General features: G+C 52.0%; 5 protein-coding genes across 5 annotated transcripts, besides 1 other annotated feature; 1 reads left to right on the top strand and 4 right to left on the bottom strand.

The window, feature by feature from the left end:
* Positions 1–979: 979 nt before the first annotated feature.
* Positions 980–3180, bottom strand: CTRU02_208775 (n-acetylglucosamine-phosphate mutase; the record flags this gene model as incomplete). The annotated part of the gene is made up of 2 exons (XM_036724809.1): positions 980–1840; positions 1894–3180. The coding sequence occupies 2 exons, from the start codon at positions 3178–3180 to the stop codon at positions 980–982; spliced, it is 2148 nt and encodes a 715-aa protein (XP_036583441.1).
* A 267-nt stretch (positions 3181–3447) lies between these two features.
* Positions 3448–5214, top strand: CTRU02_208774 (DNA repair protein; the record flags this gene model as incomplete). Its single annotated transcript, XM_036724810.1, has 1 exon — positions 3448–5214. One exon carries the CDS (start codon positions 3448–3450, stop codon positions 5212–5214), a length of 1767 nt encoding a protein of 588 aa, XP_036583442.1.
* Positions 5215–5346: 132 nt separating this feature from the next.
* CTRU02_208773 (riboflavin synthase) lies at positions 5347–6147 on the bottom strand (the record flags this gene model as incomplete). Its single annotated transcript, XM_036724811.1, has 2 exons — positions 5347–6011; positions 6117–6147. 2 exons carry the CDS (start codon positions 6145–6147, stop codon positions 5347–5349), a joined length of 696 nt encoding a protein of 231 aa, XP_036583443.1.
* Positions 6148–9040: 2893 nt separating this feature from the next.
* Positions 9041–9130: a sequence feature (Protein overlapping with rRNA (CTRU02_208772, KAL0936557.1) was converted to a misc_feature.).
* A 272-nt stretch (positions 9131–9402) lies between these two features.
* CTRU02_208771 (major facilitator superfamily transporter) lies at positions 9403–11516 on the bottom strand (the record flags this gene model as incomplete). The annotated part of the gene is made up of 2 exons (XM_036724812.1): positions 9403–10959; positions 11010–11516. 2 exons carry the CDS (start codon positions 11514–11516, stop codon positions 9403–9405), a joined length of 2064 nt encoding a protein of 687 aa, XP_036583444.1.
* Positions 11517–16704: 5188 nt separating this feature from the next.
* Positions 16705–22426, bottom strand: CTRU02_208770 (response regulator receiver RIM15p; the record flags this gene model as incomplete). The annotated part of the gene is made up of 2 exons (XM_036724813.1): positions 16705–21876; positions 21938–22426. The coding sequence occupies 2 exons, from the start codon at positions 22424–22426 to the stop codon at positions 16705–16707; spliced, it is 5661 nt and encodes a 1886-aa protein (XP_036583445.1).
* Positions 22427–25079: the final 2653 nt, after the last annotated feature.

Below are 25079 nucleotides of genomic sequence, written 5' to 3'. Positions count from 1 at the left end.
TCAAACAACATGTATCTAATGTATTATTTAGTCACTATCTCTTCCCTGTCGGTTTCTGGGACATTCTCGTCAAGGGACTGGCTCCAGATTCATCTGCATGGGAAAGACTGTATACAACAAAACGGTGTCGGAGATGTTTGTAAGAGGAACAGAGGCGGGGGAGATGTCATGAAAGGCAAGCGTCATAGTGGAGGCAGAGGGAGAAAACATGTATGATAAGAGAAGAATTGACGACTTGAACCATACTTTGTCGTATCTGCCTGTTTTCCCGGGGGCTTTTGCCTTTACTTAAAATTGCCGTATTGGTGGTTAAATCACTAACGCAACCACCGACCCTACCGCTGAAATTGTGTTCCCATGGAGGCCAGAAACCTGACTCAACTGGGTTCATTTGTCATTTTTCTTTTGAGGAAAGGTCATGAAAGTCTAAGCACGGGTTTACCTCTGCTTCTGCTTCAATGAATGAAGCGATGCATCCGATCGGGCCGAGGACCCAGCGAGCTGGATTCAGACAGGCCTGCTACATGCACCACCACCACCACCACCACCACCACCACCACCAACCTCGGACGGGCCGCAGAGAAACCTCTAGTCAGCTTGAGATGGAGACAGGGAACCCCCGGATGGTTGTAAATCATGGTTTTGGTGTCCGCGTCGACGTCAAGTTTAGGGGGACGTATGACAAAAAATGCGTGTTATAACACCTCGGCAGTTTATATACAAGCAGACCAAGCGGGATGCACGATGAGGGAGGAGGTACACATGGATATCAAATGTCTCATCTTTTTATTTATTTCGTTAATCCTATTCGAATGACTCCTCGTTGCGACCTGTCCGCTATTCTAGCTTTCAAAAATCACGCCAAAAAAACTTTTTTCGCCCTCAATAATTAGCAAGGAGTGAGAAGCCCATCTGTCATCCAAATGGCTGCATCAGTAACCCGCCGCTGTTTGTCATGAGCAATCGCCGAGCACGGTATTTACAAGCCACCGTACTGCTTCACAATACCAGCAACCTTGTTGGCAAGCTCATCCGCTTCGGAACGAGTGGCGGCCTCGGCGTACACACGGCAAGCGTTCTCCGTGCCGCTGGCGCGGGCAAAAGAACGAGCGCTGGTGTACTTCCTAACACACTGGTCAATCTCGTCTTGAGCACCCGGCGGGTGGCTGAGACGCCGCTCGGCGTCGGTGGTCTGGAAGGCGTCCTTGTTGGCAACCTCAACGCGGACAAGGCGGTTGGGGAGATCCGTGTAGGTCGAGGCCCAGTCCTTGAGAGTCCAGCCCTTGTGGGCGAGGATCACCTCGACCATCAGCATGTCCGAGAGGGCATCGCCGACAGTCTGGTTAACGAGGTTACCCACAGCGGCAAGGGTGTCGAGAGCGTCCTTCTGAGCGGGGGACTGAGGCTTGGTCTCACGGAAAGCACGCATAGCATCCTGGCTGAAAAGGACAGTGCCGTGGCCGTTGGCCTCGAAGTAGGCGCCCACATCAAACTTGAGGGCAGCGTGGTGCAGGTGCTTCACGCCAGTAGGAGTGCACACAACAGGCAGTCCGAGATGCTTCTCGATATAGTTGGTGCTAGCACCGTTGGCGTATGCGGTTTGGACAACACCGATGCGCAGGTCGTTTTCCAGGCCGGCGGATCGGACGAGGTCACCGATAAAGGAAGCGGCCAGAGAGGATATCCGGTCACCGTCCAGCATGAAGAAGCCAGTATCAGGGTCGGTCCAGTAGTAGATCAGGCGGTCGGCATCGCCATCGAAGGAGCAGTAGCGGACACCGGGGATGGGCTTAGGGGAAGCGGGGGCGCGTTGCTTGGTCTTGACGAAGTCTGCTCCGCACTGGGGAGTGTCAGCTTGATTGATAGGGCATATTCGACTCTCGTGTGACTTACATCGAGGTTGAGGACCTCAGGGCGGAGGACATCATCATTGACGACCTTGACATCGAAGCCAGTGACGTCCTTGGGAACATGCTTCAGGAACTCAACAAGCTTAGGACCGCCAACACCATTGGAGCAGTCCACGATCAATTGGCCATTAACCTTGCGGCCCTTGAGGGCCTGAACAAACGCATCGGCAAACTTCTCGTAGTAGCCAGTCTCGCTGACCTTACCGTACGACTGGGGGGTGCCCTCAGTGTTGATGCAGCGGGTGAGATAGTGAAGCTGGGGGGTTGTGAGGATCTTGTAGTCAACATACTCGGTGTTGGTTGCCTCAAGGGAGTCGGCAAGAGCAGCAACGAGCTTGTGACCCGAAGGGCGGGTGTCTCGACCGTAAATAACGCGGGCAGGAGACGAAAGATCGATGCGTAGTTGAGAGGCCAGTGCCTTGTAGTTCTCTACGAGCTCCTGGTCGGAGGAGCTGTTCACAAGCTTGGTAGCGTATGCCTCCCACTCCTGCTCAAGCATATCACCTAACGGGTCAACAATCTTGACACCATTGTCGACAGCAGGGTTGTGGCTGGCCGTGATCATGACACCAATCGTCTGACCATTGAGGTTGCGGCTACGGAGAGCGGAGAGCAGGCCGACACGGAAGGTAACTCCGTCCAGGAGATCGGCCTTCATCCGGAACCCCGCAGTGCCATACTTGAATACGTGGTTCGGCACAATGGGGTGCTTCTGCGAAGCTGCAATAATCTTGTCGTCCATACCGGGCGGTGTTGAAGATGTGTGAGGTAAGGAAGCTAGAATGCAAGCTATCGATTGACGATGGGGGACAGTACAGAGGGGAAATTGACAAGTGGGTAGAGCGATTGACAGGCGTAAAGAGTGAAATAGAGCTGGGGGATGTTTACGAGAAACAGTGGAGAGTAAGATAGCGGCGGGCAGGCTGCCGCTGTTGCTGGCTGAACGTGGAGGCCGCCATTCCAGTGTTTTCTTTTTGAGACCTCCTTGTCCTCCACTCTTTGTCTCCCACTCTCTTGCTCTCTCCTCACTCAACACTCCCAACTCCCCGCCATTACCTTGTGCGTGGGCGGCAGCGACCAGCAGGCAGGCCCCGCCAGCTGACACTGCCCGTGATGCAATCATGCAAGTCAGATGGATGCAGCACACCGCAACTGGAGGGAGTGGGGTAGGAAACCTGGAAAGCCCCTCACCTAAGCTCTCAGACCACCCGAAGGCCCGAGTAAGGAAAGAGATTCGAATCACGTGTCTTCGTGAACTCAACCTAGCCATTTCCGGTCACTTTTCGTGTGAAAGCGCGTCGCGACAATTACCATTGACCTTGACTCTCTTGTTTTTTTTGTTCTTTGGGTGTGTACTTCGCCTTTCCAGGCTCGGATACTACCGCTTTCTATTCCTTTTTTTTTTCTTCTTCACTTTTGGGTCGATGAACCTCTGAAGGTTGCACTTCGCGCTCCCCCCAAAAAGCTGCAGGCGACAGGCAGCCTTCGATAATGACCCGCAAGGAACAACTCAGCCCTCATACATCACGTCAGCAAGATGGCCGGAGACCATGAGCAATACGCCAATCCCCTGCTTCTTGACTGGGTCAAGGAATGGCTGGACAACGCTAGAGAACGAGGCATGAAAAGCATAACAACGTACAGAAATGCATACGAATCACTTAAGGCATGTCCTATAACATTTGAGCATCCTCGGCAGCTGGTTCAGCTCAAAGGCTTTGGAGACAAGCTTTCTGCTCGCCTCACAGATAAATTGAAAGAACATTGTGAAACCAACGGCTTGCCGATGCCCAGAGATACCCGGCTCCCTAAGAGAGGTGGCGCATCCGAAGTTGCTGACAACGATGAGCCCGCGCCTCCTCCTAAAAAGGCACGTAAGGCAAAGCCATATGTTCCAACATATCGGTCCGGTGCCTATGCTCTAGTTCTTTCGCTTTCTACCCTAGGAGAAGATGCATCCATTGGCTTGACAAAGCCTGAGCTTATCGAGCTTGCCCAAGAACACTGCGACTCATCCTTTACGGCGCCGGCTGATCCTAGCCGACATTACACAGCCTGGAATTCGATGAAGACACTGATCGAAAAAGACTTGGTTTGTGAGAAAGGTCGTCCACAAAAGCGCTACTTGCTCACCGATGAAGGATGGGACGTTGCTAAACGCATCAAGAAGACAACAGAACCAAGTGGTCAAGCTGGTGGTATCGTGGCTGGTTCAAGCACTAGGCTGGAGCCTGTTAGGCCTGATTTGGCCACATCAGAAAACCTAATTGACAGAGAAGGGTCCCCATCAAGCGAGCCTGTGGAACAACCAAAACCTAGGTCGGCCTACGAAGGCGTCGTCACAAATGGCCCTGTTGTTTCAGATGATTCTTCGCTCCCGACATTTAACCCCATCATATTGCCTCCGGGATCTTTCACAGTCCATCTTGTGTTGGACAACCGCGAGGTCCGGGCTTTGAAAGATCGCGACTATATGCAGGAAGAACTGAGCAAGAAGGGCGTCAAGCCTATTGTGCGAGCACTAGAAGTCGGTGACGCGCAATGGATTGCCAAATGCCATGATCCCAATTCGCTATCTTGTCGTGGCGGCGAAGGTGACGAAATTGTACTCGATTGGATCGTTGAGCGCAAGCGACTCGACGACTTGGTTAGCAGTGTCAAAGATGGCCGCTTTCATGAGCAAAAGTTTCGTCTCCGAAGATCAGGTGTCAAGAATGTCGTATACATTGTCGAGGAGATATCTATGGACTCGAGTTATTTCCAAAAGGTTGAGGAGATGATTCAGTCATCCATCGCTTCAACTCAAGTAGTTAACGGCTACTTTCTCAAGAGAACACAAAAGATGGATGAAACGATCCGATATTTGGCCCGGATGACATCCATGCTTAAAAAGATTTATGAGCGCAAGCCACTCTCGGTTATTCCAACTACCGTCTTGACGGCACAGAATTATTTGCCGCTGCTGCAGCACCTTCGGGAGAAGGATCCTTCTACAGGATATTATATTACTTATCCGGCTTTTGCGTCTCTGGCGTCCAAGTCGGATATGTTGACTTTACGAGACGTTTATCTGAAGATGCTCATGACGACAAGGGGCATCACGGGAGAAAAGGCACTGGAAATCCAGAAACGGTGGAAAACACCTCATGATTTGATAAAGGCGTTTGAAGAGTGTGGCTCTGGCGAGCAGGGAACCAAAAGGAAACGGGATTTGGTCATAAGAGAACTGCCTAACCTCGTGGGCCGGAAAAAGATCCCCAAAGCCGTCAGTCAGCGACTGGCCGAAGTCTGGGGCGATGCATAAAAAAAAGGGGTATTCCTGGATAACGCAAGCATTTTGTATGAACCAAGCGTGTCCGGATATAGATATTGTTTTAACCAGTTCAGAAAACGCAAGACCTAAAATTAAGCACGCAAATTTTGAAGTTTTCAACCCTCAAGATTTTCTACCCAAGCCCTCTGCTACGATACGCTCAACCATCTTCTCCAGAGGAACACCGCCGGATCCGCCGAGGTAGCCCGCAAGGCTCTTCTCGGCGTACTTGGCCATCATATCAACCTCGACGTTGACAGTGTCCCCAGGCTTCTTGGCAGCCACGACGACCTTCTCCTGCGTGTAGCTGATAAGCATGACCTCCCACCAGCCCTCCTCGTCGTTGACCTTGGTGACAGTCAAGCTGGTGCCGTCAAGAGCGACGTAGCCCTTGTAGACAACGTAGCGCAACACGGAAGCGTCGCGCGGGGCGAAGCGGAAGGTCAGGGCGTTGCCGTCGGGAGTGACGGCCAGGATGGCGGCGGTAGTGTCGACGTGGCCCTGGACGAAGTGGCCACCCATGCGGGTGTCAGCGCGGACAGCACGCTCGAGGTTGACGCGTGAGTCCTTTGCGAGAGAGCCGAGGTTCGTGATGCGGAGAGTCTCTGGGGCGACGCCGACCTTGAACGACGGGGGCGAGGTCTCGAACTGCGTCACCGTTAGGCAGACACCGTTGATGGCGATGGAGTCACCTAGGTGGCAGTCTGACAGCAGCGAGGAGGTCTCGGGCAGAGAGATTGTCAAAGACGTGCCACCCGTCTCGTCATTGGGGTTCAGCTCGGAGACGACTGAGGAGGCAAGCGCGTGTTAGTTGGGTTAGGGTCGCGGGGGGGGGGGGTTTGAGGGGACGGTGAGGGGTGAGTGTGTGAGTGAGGGTAGGGTTAAGTACAGACCTCCGATATCTTCGACGATGCCAGTGAACATTGTTGCTGCGATTTTCTACGATGTGCCTTTACTTCTGGGGATGAATTGAGACTGCCGAGTTTGAATGCCCAGATGAGGTATAATGAGGATGAGTTGTGAGGTGAGAGGTTGACTGAAGCTTTCGGAAGCTCTGGGGAGGGAGCTGTTGATGCAGTTTACCCCTCCAAAAACTCCCCACTTTCTGCAACGGGTGGGCACTGTCCGCTAAGAGCCGCCGCAACAAAGACCCCTTGCATTCCAACTCTTCTTCGCCTCCTTACCCTCTCTTTTAGTCAATAGGATTTTTTTCTCTAGCGTTGGAATGGTAATGCAGGTTTGTTGTTCATTACGGACGAATTGTAACCATCGTTGATTGCTGAAGCAGCCGTTTCTTGCTCATCTCCCGCGCCTTCCAAGGCGTTCTAAGTCGCTTAGTATGAATTACTAAGCTTCACTGAGCCCGCTAACGTGGTTGAGACCCAGTGGGTTTTCGCACGTCCACCCGCGCGGCTTGGGTGGTGGGGGCTGCGGGCATGCCTGATCACGTCGATCGAGCGGTATTGGCTGACGCAACTGATGCCCTGATTTCCATGGCGGATTTGCGTTGGAGAATGCAAGGGCCTCTCATGATGTCCCCTATGTTTTTCGGTTTCGACCATCGTATTCGGGCATACCAGGTTTTGAGTTTGTTGCATGTCAATGCAACGGCTTCAACGAGTGTTCAAAGATGCAAATGGAAAGTTGAACGTTGATGGATAGGGTCAACACGTGTGTCGCTAGAACCTCTCATTCGTCACTGACCTGTGTCATCGGCGGTCTATCACTTACACAGCATGACCAAGGATATGCAGGTATTGAATAGCAGCTGATATTAGCGTTCAGTATAGTTGAACCACTCAAGGCGAGCAGACCTGTTTTTGTCAATGCGAAAATTGTTTTGCGAGCAGTATATGCACCTAGGCTGGTCGCGAACAGAAGTTGAGATTGATCCAGGATTGGTTATTTATAAAGGCTGCGGCCTCGTTCTGTCAGCGAGCAAACCGTATGGGGATGCTGATACTTGGCGGAAGTTTACCAGCTTTCATAGGTGGCAAAGGTATGAAGCATTTAGACAAGGAAGTGAGACAAATCACGAGAAGTCTTGGTTCTTAGACGTCTGAGAAATGATCTATAAGGACGAAATGTCGCATATTGTTATATCTGTAGTGTTGTTTTGGGGTTCACTTGGCACCAGACTTGCTGCTCAAGGTAACTTTGCCATACCTGTAGAACACAACAAGCCTGCGACTAAGCAGCTCAAGAAAACATGCGGGAAAAATATGCAGCATAGTTCTTTGTTTGGAAGCCTAATACAGTTGTTGGAAGTAGGAGAATTATAGCAAAGTCAGTGCCTCCATGCTCTAGTAACTGGCATACTATTGATGCGTTATCTCCTCGCTGTCCGTCTAACACTAGTTAAAACACCCCGGCACCGTATCGACGAACTTAAACTGTTCGTCTTTGGGTTTCTGGATACCGATTATGTCTCGTCCTGCTTGCTGTCTTGTTGGTGATGGCAAAAGAACTGTTTGTGCGAGAGCTAACATGCCAGAGTCTTGCAGCATCATCGAGTATGCATTTGAGTAGGCATTCGACTATGCATTAGACCCATATTGTAAACAAAACTATGCTAGCTTATTTAATCCGAAACAGTCTATCAAAAGAAAGTCTTTCACAAGCCTCGAGGAAAGTGTCTAGTTGAGGTCGGCCCTGGGGATTGCTCTCTCAGCCCGCTTGGTTTATGTGATTCCCAATCTTAGGGATGAATACCCCCTCTGGACAGGTACAATCTGGAAAGTTTGATCTGAATTCTAGAGAATGTTTGCTTTTTCCTGCTCAAAACAAACAAACATGTTGGGCGTTGTGATGGGTACAGGCCAGGTGGTGGCATGAAGGGACCCCTACGAAGACCCGACATAAACGTGCCAGCTGTAAGCCCAAGCTACTTGCAAGAACGACACCTCATATATTCTCGTCATGAGACCACCTGTGTTTTTTCTAGTCTAGTTTCTATATAAATGTGAATAAAAAACCAATCATCAAATTCGAGTTTTAAACAAAACCACATTCCTGTAGTTGGTGGCCATATCTGGGGATAGATCACCGCCAAGGACAATAATGTGACCCAACTGTCACCACGAAAGATTACATCACTCAAGCATACTCATGTTTATTATTGATTCACGGCTGGTCTTCAATGTCTTGTTGTTCACGAGGACACGCCCTTAACGCCCCCTTGGATTAACATCACGACCTGGTGTAAGTAATCCCGAGCTTAATTATTGAACAACGCGATGGCGAAGGAGATAAGCGGCGCGTAAACTACCAAATAAGCATGAAAGTATGCAAATTTAAAGGTCGATATCATAATTTGAAAGCTCTTTTTCATGAGATCCTTGAAGACAGACGTAACTGAAGGAGGTGAGGTCACCGCAAACAAGTATCAACTGACCCTTTTACAACCCCTCACCCCCTTACACCAGACTCTGCTGAGGGCGAAAGAAAGATGTCCATTTTTACTGCTGACATTCGGCCCGGTTTCTGGAAATTCTCACCCGTTACCCGGAATCACTCCTCCTACGCAGTCAAAATGCGTATTAGTATTCCACGTCGTCATGTGCGCCTCAGTAAACATTAACCCAGTGACCAAAGGCGACTAGATTAGTGTAAAACCAAATCAAAAAAAAGTAGGACCATAAAGAGCACAACTAGTAAACTCCTCGTGTAGTACTTCGGAACATAGTTCCGCAACAACATCGTCCCCCACCACACCAAACACAGTCTCGAAAACATAAAAAGGCAAAAAACATACAACACCAGGTATTCGCTGGTCGTCACCGACCCAACTACTAATCCGGCCCTCACTGGCTTATCTATGGGAGAGCGGACGGGATCCCGAGCTTTCCAGTGGGTATGGTCGTATGTGACAATACAATTGTGTGAGGTTGGTTATAAAGTTCAGTAGGCGGGTTGCAATTGACATGACATATGCCCCAACAACAAACATTTCGAACGAATTTGATGAAACCTCAGTTCCATCAGTAGTAGTTATTAAAGAGCATCACAAGAAAAGATGGAACATATAAACCTCTTGGTCATAATAGATCATATGCATTTCGGCGTCTGATGCGCCATGCTAAGTATGTTTCTACCCAAAACCCAGCCCGAAGTGAGAAAGCCGCCTATCAAAAACTCCAAACCCATTTTAATACTCCTCATTATGCAAATACTTCTTAATTACCCTTGCTTCTCGTTCAGATCTGAACTGCCGCCCTTTCTCTCTTCCACCATCGGACTGGGCTGAATCTCATCCTTTCCGCTTCTTTCCCTTGCAGACGAGGCCTCGGATATCGTGGCATCATTGGCCATCACACCTCCGGTGGTCTTGCCCTTGTGCTGGCCCTTGAAGTAGCCATGCATCTCCTCAGAGAAGAGGTCATGGTCCTCCCAGACCTCGGGCTCCTTCTCGCCCTGCATCGCCTGTCTCTCCTCCCATTCCTTACGCATGTCCTCGATCTGCGCCTTGTGGTCCTTCTCAGCGTCGTAGTACTTGCCCACGCCACGAATGCGCTCCCACAAACTGAGATGCTCAGGGTGAACGGCAACGCCATGGTACTCAGACTCCTTGCCGCTGCGGATGTAGGTCCAGCGACGTTCCTGTTCCTTGAGATCAAGACCGGTGGTATCGGGAAGGAAAAGCCAGGTGAGGAGCATGCCGGCAAGACCGAACCAAGGAACAACGTAGAACTTGGTCTGGGTGTCGATGTAGTTGTACAGGACGGAAGCGAGAAGAGCTCCAGCCTTGCCAATGCACGCGGAGAAGCCGTGTGCAGTGGCACGAATAGGGGTGGGGAACACCTCACCGGCAACGAGGAAAGTGACGGAGTTGGGGCCGAATTGGTTGAAGAAGGAGCTGATGAAGTACATGGCCTGGAAGGCGCGAATACCAGCAGGGCTCGTGTAGTATTCGTAGTTGAAGGCGGGGATGACGAACATGATGAAACACATGAGGAAACCAACTTGCTGCATCATCTTGCGGCCGTAAAGCTTGTTATCGATGAACAGGGAGGCAAGGTAGTATCCAGCGAGAGAGACGACAACGTTGATCAAACTCCACGTCCACTTGGTCAGGAGGGAGTCGGGATTGCTAGAAATAACAGAGATGAACTGGCCCTGGAAAAGCTTGTTGCCATAGAAGAAGACGTCGTTGCAGAACCATGTGCCAGCGGTAGCGAGAAGACGACCGCCAAAGTGTTGGCAGCAGTATTTGAGCGCATTCACGTCGTATCCAGTGACGCCCTGCTTCTTCTTAGCAAGCGCGAGCTGCTGGTTCGCGCGAGGCATCTTCCAGATTCTGTAGTAGACGAGCCAGAGAGTACCGATGGCGGGGAAGGCGAAGGAAAGACGGAAGGTATACTGGGCGGCGGTGGCCGAGTAAGGGCCGTCGCCGGAGCCGCGGTTGAAGATGACGAGCAGGACGATGAGGACGACCTGGTTGACAAACTGACCCCAGCCCTGCATCAAGAACGCCATGGTGACCTTGCGGCCACGGTGAAGACGATCTTCGCGAGTAGAAAGACGACCAGCAGTGACGGAGTTCTCCATAGATGAGGTGGCAGTGATGGGATATTCGCCACCAACACCGAATCCGTAAAAGAAGAGGGACCAAGCGTAGAAAATGACCCAGCCCTGAAGGGAGCTGGCCCAGCTACCAGTCAGTAGCAGCAAACCGACGAACATGATGGCAGCATCTTGGATGAGACCCCAGCGGCGACCAATCCAATCTCCAATAACCTACAACAGGGTCAGCTTTCGCTTTCAGGTATGGGAGTTCAATGACTTACACCAACAGCAGCCTGACCAATCATGATACCAACAATCTCGAGGTAAGTGACGGAGGCAACCCAGTTCTGGCTACATTCCGTATGCGCCTTACCCCAGCATTGAGGCCAAGCGGCGGCAAAAAGAGGCTCCAAGTTGCCAATTGAGAACAAGACGTAGCCCTCAAGACCGAGGCCGGCACCGGGTAGAACAGCATTGCGGAAGTACCAGGCCAAAGGAGACAGGGGATCCTTCTTCATCATCTCGCCGGTAGCCTTGAGTTCCCTGGCGGCCTCGTCGCGGTCGACCTTACTGACAAAGCTGACGCGCTTCCGTAAGGGCAGATCAGCCCAGTAGGTGCCGTCGGGGGTGTAGGAATCATCGGGGCGCGTCACATGACTGAAAATCTGACGTTCATACTCGGTGGTGTGCTCCCGGGGGTAGTCCTCATGCTCCTGGCCTGTCTCCGGGCCGTGAGGCACGGGGATGACGCCAATGGGGGCGGAATGGCGGGGGTGATGGGTCGTCATTGTGGAAGACGCTGGCTACCTTGGGTCGTGGGGTGAAAATTGGCTGAGGACGACCCGAGTAGATTAGGACAACAGCGGCGCGCTGATGTCGAGGAGAAGGGGACCGGTAGCAGTATATAAAGAGTCCTCAACTAAGAAATTGCGGAGAGACAAAGCAAAACCTTGAACTTGGGATGGGACCCAGAGGGCAAGGTTCACTAGTCGAATTGCTTCCTTGCTTTGCTTAAGAAAGCAGGCGAGTAGGGAAGGGGGGTGAGAGGAAGAGGTTGATGACCGCTACAGAAGAGGAGAGGAAGGGAAGACGAGATCAACGGCCAAGAGGGACGGAGCAGATATAAGCAAAGTTAGATCCCGGGATGGTGGTGGGCTCTGTTTAGGCGGGCACGTCTGCCCGTTTAGTCTCTCGCCTCACGACTCCAGGTGGAAACGGGCGAACACCGACTCTCTGGCCAGTCTCCGTTGAGAATTGGATCCCGTGCTTGGCGTACAGCGGGCCAGCAGTTCTGAGATGATCCCCTGTTCAGATTATCTTCTAGGACCTCCGGAAGACTAGGCTCGAATCTTTTTCCGGGTTGGGTGACCGAGGGGGACGCAACTAGTCGTCAGAGATTGGAAGGGGCAACGTGATTTACAACAGATACAAGCGATAACAGTCAATGACAGAGCTACGGCAGCGAGATTTTAGGTGTAAGCGCGCGTTGGACCGGGTGATTTCGATTGACAGACCAAAAAAAACCCAATGGACGGGGGAACGATGTGGACGAGGGCGGAAGCCGAGGAGGGTGTGGCACTCTGTCCACTTACACCCCACCGGGGGTTGGGCTGGGATCCATGACATGGTATGGGATGGCAGTACGCTACATGGCGGTGGTAGTATCCGTACCGATTGGTAAAGTACTGTGTGGGAATAGAAAAAAAAAAGAGGAAAGACTTAACGAGGATGGGAAAAGGACCCTTTGCATTTGGCATGGGCCTGACTTGCCTCCCGCGCCGTCAACTTGAACACAGAGGCCCCACTTTTGACAATGTGAGCAAGTGGTCTGGAAGATCGATGGATACGTGAGGAGAACAACGTAGTGTAAGAAGAAGGTAGGAGGCGAAAGGGCCGTTGGCGAGTGTGGCAGTCACTTGAAGGTAGCTAGAAACTCGAGAAGAATTTCAGTAATACGCGGTTCTGACGCCATGTCTTGTTATTCCGCTGGATTAAAAAACACAAAAAAAAAAAAGGAAAAAAAAAAAAAAGGTCATACTGGCGTGAAAAGTGATACAGGGACCATGCTGCGGTAAACCCGAAAGCGGCGGGGCGCACTAACTTTACGTCACCTGGTTGGGCCAGCCTGGTTTTTGACCGACCGACCGACTGACCACACAGCTGAGAGGAAAGAATATGTCAAATCCGAGGGAGTTGCCAGGCACATCTCATCGTTCCAATTTAGGGCGAGGAAATACGTACCCTTTCTTTTTCCCTTGCAGCTAACGCGGCTAGCTTTGACAGTCTACAAGTTTTTGGAAGGCGAGCGAGGCGAGACTGCCTTAGTCGTTAGTAACTGCAAATCCTCACGTTAGTAACCACAATTGTGTCACTGCGAAATGAGCCCGCTCCGTCCGTGAGAAAAGGTTATCCAAAGTTCCCTCCTCTTAGAGATCCCGGACCATCTTTTCCAAATGGCCAGGGGAGGAAAGTCTGACGCTTCAATTCTACTACGTACTACTACTACAGCATATCATATCCATCACCATCTCACCAGGACGAAGTCGAATCAACTTGCTTCCCCTTTTCCCCTTTGCTTCTTATCCCGAGACGTCTCCTATTGGCTTTACCCAGGCTATCCCAGCTTACCCCTCATGACCTCTCCTTTCCCACCAATATCTCTCCCCTTGAAGTGTTCTCTCTCTCTCCACGGCCGCGGTCAAGAGCTTCCGCCCCAAAAAGTCCAGGCTGTCCATGTCCTCCTGACTCGCCCCGCCAATTGCGGCTGCAGAGCCCTTGCCCAGGTCTTGCAGCATCTTGCTACTTGCATTGGCCTGGCCGTTTCGCCCCTCCTTCCACCCCAGAATCACTGCATACCCTGCACATACGACGCACAGAGAAGAAAAAGAAGGACGGGCTGATCGACCCTTCTCACGCGGAAGGTAGCTTGAACCAATCCCTCCCCTGCCTTCACCGCGGTCTTCACCAGGCTTCCCCATAAAACATGCCCCGCTACCACCACATATGCTATGTAGTACTCATCCCCCTAGGTGCCTAGCTCCGTAGAAAGCTGCTAGCCCCCCACTCTACTGCCACTGTGCCGCGCTCGCCCCTCACCCTCTTCGCAGGAGGTCCCCGGGCAAAGGAAAAAATCCATGGGCGAGCTTAAAGGAATTACGTCTCAGCAACAGCCGGCGAACCACCGACGACAGCGGCAGAGCTGTCACAGATCAGCCAATCAGATGCTCTGAAACAGAAACGTGCCAGATCTATTGACTCCCAGTGAACCCGCACTTCCGGCATGGCTTCTTGACTTTTATCGTGGCTGCATGACCTGCGTTTGATGAATGTTGTCGACTCGAAATATCGTACGGCAATTCCTGCGCCAGGAGGGAAAAATCCATGACGTCCCGCTAATCTCACCCATACCAAGCCATCGCCAAGCCTCTGCAATTTTTTGCTGCTAACCGCTGCCAGCAACTGCTCGCGTGCTCGTTTTCCTCATTCTCCTTCGCCAAGCTGCCAAGCCCAGGTGATTTTCTCAAGCCACGACCATTGGCAAAGCTTCTTTGCACACTCGTGTAACGTCGCCTGTTTTTTTTTTTTTTTTGCTGTCGTTGTTTTTATTTTATCCTTTTTTATTGTTCGTATGCTGTGCAAACTTACCCACCCTTTCAAGTAACAAACTGTGAGCCTCATAATTTCCATCTCGGGTTATGACTCGAGCTTAAAACACATTGCAAGGAAACATCAGTCCAAATTTAAAAAGGAGGCCCCTGCCATATTAGAGAGTGTGTGTATAGTTCTCAATTCTTGGATTCCGTCATCATGGGGGAAAAAAAAGACCGCTGTGATCAAGAGGCATTCGGTGCATATGGGATGAAAACTGCACCTGAACCAATAGCTGCATGAACCGAGTTCTGTAAACTTTTGACAACAACAACAACAACAACAACAACACCACCACCACCATTACCGTTACTATCTAAGGAACCACCACTACCCCCCCAACATTGTTCCCCGCTTCCCTCCCTGCTCTGCCTCTATCTCTATATCTAATGTGGCGAGTTGCAGCTTATCTCGTGCCATAGTACTGCCAGCTCAACCCCTACCCCTACCCCTCCGTCTCGTCTACTCTATGCCGCATCCAACCTAACCTCCATCGCCTTCAAACAGCTTAACCCTCACCTACCTGTTTCGTCAGCCCTTGCTGTGCCCAAATGAACAGAACTCCTAACTGGCTCAAACTCCCCTAAATCCCGCGCGGCTGGTCGTTTATACCCGGTTCAAGCATTGCCCTGTCACCGACTACACACGCATGTCAAGCGGTGTGTGCAAAGCTGTAAAAGGTAAGCCTCGGGAAAACCCCAAAGACTCAACCCTACCGAAGCAAGCTCCCGTCTTCCCCCCCTTGAAAAAACCACCATCCAGATAGAGGCGACTGAAACTCACACGACTCGCCCTCCCTCTGCATACCATACAGTACTCCCGCAGATACAAACACACGGAGATCGAGACGGGAAAAAGGAGGGAGGAAGAGGAGGAGGGGGGGGTGCGGATGAAGAGGAGACGGACCGGACCATTCTCGTCCGTGCTGGCTCATTGCGTATTCTCAGAACCCTGTTCTTCTTCGGACGACTCCAGCCTCAAAATCTATGTAGTCTAACCTTGCCGTGCCAAGCAGATGTATGTGTATGTGTGTGTACGTGCGCGTGCGTGTGAAGTAGACAGTTCTCCGTCACCATTCCCCCCTCCTTGCTCTCTAAGTCTGTCTCTCTCCCTATCTTTCTTTCCCCCCTCTCCCTCTCTCGCCACACAAAATACACTTTACACTTTACCGCACTCGAGTTGGATATACACAACCGTGACAACCCACCCGCAGAGGCCTCGTCTCTCCAACAAGGTTCCTCCTCAACTACGACTGACATACTATTTGGTACCTTCAACAGCACGCGTCCGAGTGCCACCCGTGACGCGCTAAGCCACTTGTTCTTACACATCTTCGCCACTGTTGTAACACTTTGGATATTGACTTGGTTCGTTCGTTAAACATATGACCGAAGCGAAACCTCTCTGTAGGGGCCCCAGAGTGCCAAGAACGCCTCCATGAATGAACATCCCTAATCGTAAACACATCTTAGACATAGCAAATGATAATCCTTTCCCAATGCTATAGGTAAGTTCACAAGCAGAATGATGAGACCGCATTTTGGTAATTTCTGTATTCAGTCTTCTTTTTTTTAGAGGGCCTTTTGTTTTGATTCAGTCGTATTTCCCCCCTTACTTTTATGATCGAATAGATCGAGTATAGGAACCAAAAGCGCAAAACACGTTAGGAATAGACCTCCCCCTTTTTCTCAACGCAGCAAGCCTGACTTAAGAGTACTCGTGAACTCAGCTCATCATTTCACCCAGCCTACATCTAGACGAGGAACCATGATCAAGTTGCGGGCATCCAGCCATGCCGCGTTCAGAACCCCGTATCCTGCCCTTCTTTCCATGTACCGATGCAGTAGGGAGTAGAGAGCCTAGATTGTGTAGACACAGAACAAATATAGAAACAGAAAAAAAAAAAAAAGAACGAGAAAAGAGAAGAAAAAAGTCTGCTGATGAATGAGAGTTGGCATGCATGGCGATGCAACAACTTCACATCTACCCTACAATGCAAATGCAACAAAAGAAAGATAAACCCCTCCCATCGTTCGTTCCATCCCGCATTCTCGGCCTGTCTTTCAATCGGAGGGGCTTCCAGAATCGAACCACTCCACTTGAACCGTAAACGCCAAAGCCGTCCAAAGTCCGTGTTAACTCAAGGAAAAGATGCAGTCTGCGTGTCGCTGTTGTCCCCACTTAACGCCTCGCTGTCGGGAAAACAATTGAAGAAAATAAAAGAAATGTTCCATATCTGTCGGAAGCTGCATTGCCCAAATGTTAATGGGCATCAGCGGTGGGTAAATTTATGCACCCCTTCTTGTCTGTAGCAAGTGCCTTCTTACCCTATTGGGTACTCATCACACCAGACCTCTCCAAGGGTCGCGGGGTGGGTTCCTCGTCCGCATTGTCATCTCGATTTGCCGGCTGCGGTCTCGGGGTTTCCTCAACATCAGGAGCAGAAGCCTTGTCTTCTGCGCCGACTCCGCTGTCCGGCGGCGTTCGGGCCGCAGCGCCTTGCAGGTTCTCGAAAGACGTCACATCCATCTCTTTCGAGGGGGTCACAACCTGGGTGACAGGCTCCGGTGTGCTTTCTGAGCCGATTGTAACGCTGTCATGACTGTCGGCTCTCATCATTTCAATACCTAGCTTTGAGCTAGGTAGCAGTGGCTTGCCTCGGAAATGCTTCTCTCTCCCCAGACCAAGCTCTTCGTCCTCATCGTCGGCTGAGTCGGTGCCCTCCGCATGCCGCTTCTCCATGTGCTCCTTCCTTGCTTTCAGTTTCTCCACGGAGTGTTGAGAAGAAGACTTTCGGGGGTGCTCAAGCTGCCCGGGCGCAGACTGCTGCGTAAGCAGCTGCGGCAATGATTTCGGGGAGTGGCTGAGTTGCGTGGTATCATCTTCCCGAATACCCAACCCGCCTTCTTCCCAGTCTCCTGTTGCTTTCCGGCTTATGACCATCGGCACGTCATCTGTTGACACCGACTCAGAGTCACCAAAGAGACTAGAACTGATGGAGTCCTCACGGCTCGAGGTAACCACGCTGCTACCCGGACGCCCTGCAAACAAAGATGAGCTAGAGGTCGGGCTGTCATCAGTTCGCGAGCTCGCCTGCCGAAGGCCAGACGGAACCGGGTGAGGCAGTGACAGGGACATTGAGTAATTGATGCCAGGCGATTCCGGTTTCCATTGGCAGAGGTTTTTCAAAACTTCCGTCAGCTTAGAACTGGAAATGGGCTTCTCAATCAAGGAATCGAAGTAGTGAGGAGCTTGCAGCTCTTTGAGGTAAGCCGTAATGGCGACAATGGGCGTATGGGAGTTTGTGTTCTTAGTCTCCCGAATCATTCGTGCTACGTCGGCGCCATTAATCTGAGGCAACCTATACTCCAAGAAGATGATGTCAAACTTGATCTCGCTCATAGCAAACCTCACAGCTTCAGAGCCGTTCGCCACCGAGATGGTTCGGCAGCGAAGTTTCTCCAAAAGCTTCTCCATGACCATTCGGGAGACGGGGTGGTCCTCGCATATCAACACGTCCAAGGGTCGGAACATCGGTCCTCCATCGAAAGCGATTTGCGATAGACGGCGAGAACTTTGACGGCGGCGTTGGACCCGAAGTAGCGCATTATGCTTTTCCCCCTCGTTATCGGATGAAGACGGCGACATGTCGAACACTTGGCTGCGGCGGTTACGATGATGAGCCAGAACATCAGAAGTGATCGGACTACCCTCATTAGACTGCGAGCCTACTGTCAGGGATCTTGATCGGCTACTTGAAGCCTGGCGAGGCGTTGACACGATTTTCTGAGGTGAAAGAGCAAGGGGGGGTGGCGGTCCCGCGCCGCGGCTCTTCACTGGGGAGGCAGCTGCGCTCGTCGCTGCCTTTTGTAAACTTGGGGGTACACGGGGTATCTCAAGTGACGTTGGCTGATGAGGAATGTTCGATTGGTGCGAAAGACTCGAAGAATTGCTGGATGCTTTGCGCCTGCCTTCGCTTCCCTGGCCAGCAACGAAGGATACCAGCAGCGGCGAGGAAGGTTGGGACGCCCTGCTGGGAGACGAGTTGGCATGACTCAATCCAGAGGGCGATTGCGGCCGGTTCTTCGCATTCGAGATTGTTCTTTGGACAGGATTTGCCAGGACAGGGCTACCCTCTAGGGCCGGACCGGGTGATGTAACACTTCCACCAGGGCTTATGACGGTCGGTTTGCTCTGAGCTGCCAATGCTTCTGCGCGGAGTTTCTGGATAACATCCTTATTGGCTTTCTCCAGTACTGGAAGGTTCTTGAAGGTAAAGCTACCGAAGTCATCGGCAACGACGGGCTCACTAAGCCGGCGGCTCTTCAAATCTCTGACGTGAGGAGGGATGTGAAGAGGCATCAGATTGCGCTTGATCGAGTTGACCTGAGATCGAACACGGGACAATGCATCGTGTGGTCTGTCAGGGTAGTCCGACCCAGGTCCGGATACAGGCGGAGACAACTGGTCCTCCATCTCCTCAGCGAAGGACTGGAGAACAGCTCCACGGGCGTCGAAATATTCGGTATCCTCAGGGTGCTCGAGCTGTGGCACAAACTGAGCCTCATCCTGGAGTAGAGTCTCCCAGTTGATGCCCTCAAACCAGGGGTGGGCGCGAATTTCATCGCCACCAGTAGGGAATTTCTCTTCTCGGTTAGCTCCTAATCGGGATTGAGGTTCCATGCAGAGTAGCTTGTTAATGAGATCTTTGGCCTCATCAGAGATTGGCTCGCATTCGTTCTCGTCAGGCCATTGAATCTTGCGCGCCAGAATGTTTTCAAAAACTTGTTCTGCTTCGTCGGCATGGAAAGGCGGGAAACCGTATAGAAACTCGAACATGATGCAACCAACAGACCACCAATCGCTGGTCTCATCTTGTTTCTCGCCTTTGATGGTCTCAGGGGCCAGGTAGTCCGGGGTTCCAACGAAACGGCGATTCGTGTCTTCTGGGTCAAACAAGGCCATTGGTGGCGGCATCATGGAAGACTGCGGAGGAGTGCTCTTGCCTAGGAAGTCAATGCTGGATTGAGTGCTAGGGTGGTGCAGATTCGTCAGATCCGGCGAGGCTTGCCCGGTGCTGTCAGTCGCTTCATCGTGAGGCGGTGGTGGATTGTGAGCTTGTGTGTTCGGCTCTTGGTCGTTCAAAGAGAAACTGTTGAGCATGCGAGCGAGCGTCTCACTACCGCCACTGTCGCTGCGATGGCTAGAGACGCGGCGGGCGTCGAGGCTACCCAAAGCGAAATACGAAGGCTGCCCGGCGCTAGATCCAGTATCCGGTGTCATCTGTGGTGTCATGCTCGGAGAATGCATGTTCCCATGGAGATCCAGCGAGGTAGATCGCGAAGATGCCAAGGACGCCGAACGGGCAAAAGGCCCTTGTTTGAGCAGGTCAGGTGTAGGGTCGACGTTCTGGCTGTCGAGTGCCCGTTTCTGCCGGCCAACAAGGCCCATACGCGATAGACCAAAATCAGTGAGCTTCAAGTGACCTTTTTGATCGATAAGGAGGTTATCAGGTTTGAGATCGCGATGAATGATGCCGCGGCTGTGAAGATGCTCTACGCCAAGGACCACCTCGCCGAGATATTTCTTTACCCAGTCTTCAGGTAGGCCTCCAAGAACCTTGATGAGAGACGCACAGTCACCACCATTGAGGTACTCCATGACAAGGTACAAATAGTCTTTGCTAGAAAATGTCCAATATAGCTTGGCGACGAAATCGCTTTGGCCTTGCCACATCATGATGGCACGCTCTGCCTTGACGTTTCCAACTTGGTTCTTGGCGACCATGTCTGCCTTCTTGAGCACTTTGATCGCAAAGTACTCACCAGTGGACTTCTTTTTGGACAAGTAGACGCTGCCGAAAGCACCTTTGCTGATAGGCTTTATGATCTCAAAATCTTTAATGGAAGGTGGTGCCGGTCGCGCTTGTGGCGGGGGCTGGTGAGCTGTCATTCTTGGGGACGGCGGTCCCTTCATCACAAACTCCGACATGGCAGCGGATGACTGTCTTCGGTGGTGGCTGATCGGAAGATGAGCTGGTGAGCTGAACTCGCTACCCGGCAGCAACGGAGAGGCTTCAGGAGATGTAATACCATCATGTGGGAAAGGGAAGTTGCGTGGTTTGATTATCCTAAGGGGAGATGAGGGCTGGGTGTTGCGCGAAGGAGATTCCTGGCGCCGAGGAGAAGATGTGCCAGGGAGAATGATGCTCCTGCGATGATGTTGCCTGGCGCTGGCGGCCCGGCGTAGGTCGCCAAACTCGGATATGGGTGAATCGGTCCGGGGGGGTTGTCTTGATGCCACAGAAGATGATCGGATGCTCCCGTCACTGTCTCCGGTATCACTCTCGAATAGTAAAGACTCTCGTCTTGACTCGCGAGCTGGCCCAGCAAGATTAATGCCTCCCAAGTTTGACCGTGGCGTCGGGCACTCTCTAGGGCTACTTGAGCGCGTAGATTCCACGAAAGATGTTGGTCGTGGCCTATCGAGGTTACTGTTGAGGCTGGCATTCTGTAAGGCAGCCGCGAGGGCAGAAGGGTTTTCGAAGGAGCCTTGGAAAAAAAGTTCTTCCTGGGCAGGTGTAGTACCCTCCTCCTCTTCGTCCTCGGTTGAATCACTCAGTCTGCCTGCAGCAATCCTAGCCGCCTTGCGCATGGCCTCGTCAATACAGTCTTGGACAATGACGGCGAACTCAATTCTAATGCGCTCGGCATACTCAATAATCTTGCGGTGTCGGAAAACTGCCTCAACTTTGGTCTTGGCAGCTTTCTCGGTGTCGGCACAGAGCAATGCTAGACCCTGTTCCTGTTCCAAAGTATTGGTGCTGGGCGATTGCCATTGCATGACTTGTGAGATGCGGGATTCTGACTGAGGTGACTGTGTCCTGATCTCGCCTGGATTTTGAGAAGAGGCTTCCTTGACAGCCGGGGTACTGATCTCGATGGCAGTATCGCAAAGATCGAGCAGCAGTTCAACAATCCTAGCTTGAGGGCGTCTAATTGCAAAAGAACGTGCTCGTGAGTGGCCGAAACCACTTGATCTTTCCCTCGACTGCGATACTGAACTTCCTGGAGACGACTGAGCTGATGGAGGAGGGCCGATGGGCATTCCCTTATACTCGGCCGCGGGGGGTGTGAGTTGGTCACCAGTCAATGACCGGCTTTTTCGAGCCTCAAGAGCATCCAAAACCCTCACAATCAGATGCCGGTGTTCTGTCAAACTGTCTTGTGCCATTTGTACATCCATCTCCGCCCTGTGCTCTTGCAAGCATAGATCGGTGTGTTTCTCAAACCACCACGGCGAAATTTGGCGCTCGCAAATGCGGCACAACACCGGTAATGGCGGCGGGTGGTTTTCGGGGTCGTCCACTCCGGACTCTGCAAGCTGTGTCAGGTAGCTAGCGAGGACCTCGGCACCAGATCCGAGCGAGTCTACAATGACAGCGGGCAGGTCAATCTTGATTTCCCGAGGCGCGATATAAGGGCGGATCATCCACATCGTCTAGTGCGCGAGGTGGTTAGCTGATGGAAATTCGTTCGGTGGAACAGCATAGTAAACTCACATGACTTTCTCCTCCCGAGACCCCGTCATAGACCATGATCCCCTGGGCTTCCAGGTCGATAGCACCAGGTGCGCAACCTTCGGGCTCATCGGTATCCGAATTTTGAAGGTCCTGGAGCGGAAGCAGTTTTGATAATGGGCCACATGCAACTGTGAAGCGCACTCGTTGGCTTCGCGAGTCATCTGACTTCATGGACTCGACAGTGTCTGCAAAAATAGTCTTGTTGTCGCTGACGATCAGGTCGGCAATAGCAGTTCCTTTAACCGACTCGGGTTGGGTGCCAATAACGTCGGTCCATGACGGGCTGACCCATCGAATAGTTCCGTCGAGGTTGAGATCGACAATAACGTTGAGAGTCTGCTCGGCAGCCTCACGTAGCTCTTCTCGTTCCTCTCGAATATCTTCGCTTAGGGATCGTTCCATGGCGCCGGCCTGTGACCGGAGAGAGGTCACGGCCGGGGGCGCCAGCATGTTGGGTTGTGGTTCCATGATTGGGAAGAGGTGGGCGAGATCCCCGATTGTGACGATACCATTGGCCGGTTTGCTTCGTCTCGGCGAGCGAGTACTGACTGAAAGGGTGTTGTTGCGATATCTAGGTGAAGGAAGATCAAGGCTTGTGCAGCGTCGAGAATTGGTTCAACCCGGTAACACCGAGTGAGAGCCAGTTTGTCTGGCAAGTGGCCAAGACTACAGGCAAGCCAGACCACGAGACATGACGGGTATTGACGTGAGCAATCTCGAGGCGCAGCAAGCGAGAGAAAGCTCAAGTAGTTGACCACAATGGGCTGCTAAAAGAGTCGCGAGGTGGAAGGCTAGGAACGAAGGTATTCGGCACGAATAGCCAGCGAACGTCGGGCAATCGGGGAGCCGGTATAGACGTTCGAGAGCTGGAAAAATGTAGACTTGACGTGACAGGGACGGGTCGTGATCGATCGCGGGTAGCAGTGCCGGCTGGCCGACTTGGACTGATTCAATGTCTTGTCCCAAGCAGGGGAAGGAAGAGGCCGACTCGAAAGTGGACGAGGGGAAAGCGAAGGCGAAGGCGAAGGCAAGGCGTGGTGTATGCTTGTCGGAGGAACAGAGCTCGCAGCGCAGTACCGTTGGCCGTACGGGATGCTGGACTGTGTGTCGTCGTCAAACAAAACACGGGAGCAGGAGGGAGAAAAAAAAGTTAAGGGAACGGCACACGCCAAAGTTCACGCCGCAGGGTGGCCCTTTGTGATGATGGTGTCAGTCACTCATTACCTTGCTCTTGCTCTTGCCTTAGCACTCTTGCCTAAAGGTCGGCAGCAGTCCAGTCAAACCGTGCCCAGAGAGCATTTAGCAGTGTCGCGTCCATATTATGGGGCCTTCAGCAGACTCAGTGGTCGGGGTGGATGGTTTAAGCGGGGAAGGGTCTGGTCTGACCAATGAAGCCGGGATTCTCTGGGAAAGACCTGGTAGAAGTACATGCATGATACGCTAACTATGTATGCGACACAACGTACCTCTACCCAATCCAGTTTAGGTCTGGTTCTGGTTAGCCTACTCGCTAAAACACGAGCGAGGGAGTCGGGGAGTCGGGGAGTCGGGTGGTGTGTGTGTGTGAGACTTTTGGGGGTGGGAGGGAAGGGAAGGCACGATGGTGGGAAGGGGAAGGGGCTCCTTCCTCCCCTTCTCCTCACACTTTTTGGCAGGAAGGAGGAGGGTGGAGGCGCCTACCCAAGCCAAGTCAGCCAGTCCGGTCCAGGGCACCCACAAGCTGCAACTACACCAGGGCAGGAACTATAGAGCAAGCAGGGGCACCAGGGCACGCCTCATACATTGGACGGTATTCCCGTCCGTACTACTAAGGTAGGTACCACGGTACTTGCTTGATCATGCTCTGCTGGCCTAGGCTGGGCGGGGGCCTGATCTGGCGGGAGAGGGCCGCGCTGGGAGGGACCACTCGGGGGTTTTGTCCACTGGAAACAAATCAACAACCTGGAACAGACTGCCCGGACTATGAGAAAAATGAAATAAAATAATAATTATTTACCGCAATGAGCTGCAGTTGTGTTGGCATGCACTGAATTGTCTTCCGCATCGCATCGCTTGCTTCGCTTCAATCAGTTTTCTTCAGTATCTTTATTTTCCTTTTCTTTTCTTTCTTTTTCCTCCTTCTCCCATTCTCCTCCACCCTGGTCCATTCGGCCCCCCCTCTCTGCCCGATTGTTCTGTATGCCTGCCACCTATTTTTTTTTCCTTCATCCGCTTACAAACCCGCTCATTTCTCACTTTGAATCCACTCTCCCACATGTGCCTGGACTTTCAAGTAGAATAACAGATGCCGGGTGACTCCGAAGGACAAGAGGAACAGGGGGGAAAGACAAACAACGGACTGCCGGGCGGGCAGCTTGCAAAAAGAAAATCAAGCGAGCACAGGACGAGAATCACCGCCATCATAAAGGCCCTGCCTGCAAGCAATCCAGCCTGCAGCTAGTCCGACACCAAGTAACACATCACATCACGCACGCATTAGTACCCCTCCCCTCCTTTTATGTTTGGAGATAATCGTACCCACAGGACACATAGGATCTTCAGCCTATCTATCTCCTAGTTGTCTGTGTTGCTTGGCCTTATTCTGTGTTGCCCCTTTTCTTCCTCATTGTGTTCATAGTGTCATTTCCCCTTGTATCGGATTCAACCGGACATTCAATACTCTTGGTCTGTTGTCCTTTGCGGCTTATATTTTGCGTTAGCCTTTTGCCTCTGACGCATCTACGACTGCTATGCAACCCCTCTTTCATCAACACAGACATGGCCGTCCGGATGGGTGTCTCAACACGTGAGCGAGAGAAAGGGCAGCAACAAAAACAGTCATTTGCCTTGGCACGGTCACATAAAAAAAACTTTGCTTCAATTGTCTAATTGTCACTCCAAGCTTTGGCTGGCTTGCATGCCTTGGACCTACCGTCCTGCACAAGCAAATGCCATCCATGAAAAGGGCATCACCAGCCGGCGCCTCCGCTCCAAGGGTCCAAATGCCATCCCACAAGCACGGCTATCCCATCTTCGGTCTTCCGCATCTCAGCCCCTAGCCACACCAACGCCGACACCGAGGCGGAGGCTAAAATGGAACCCATCAGGGCAGATTAACGCGATTAAAGCGTTATATTCTTAG

The sequence above is a fragment of the Colletotrichum truncatum genome (assembly GCF_014235925.2).
Source record: "Colletotrichum truncatum strain CMES1059 chromosome Unknown Contig_0005, whole genome shotgun sequence".
NCBI classification, from domain to species: domain Eukaryota; kingdom Fungi; phylum Ascomycota; class Sordariomycetes; order Glomerellales; family Glomerellaceae; genus Colletotrichum; species Colletotrichum truncatum.
The sequence above is the reverse complement of the archived record's forward strand: the minus strand, read 5'-3'. Positions and strand labels throughout refer to the sequence as shown.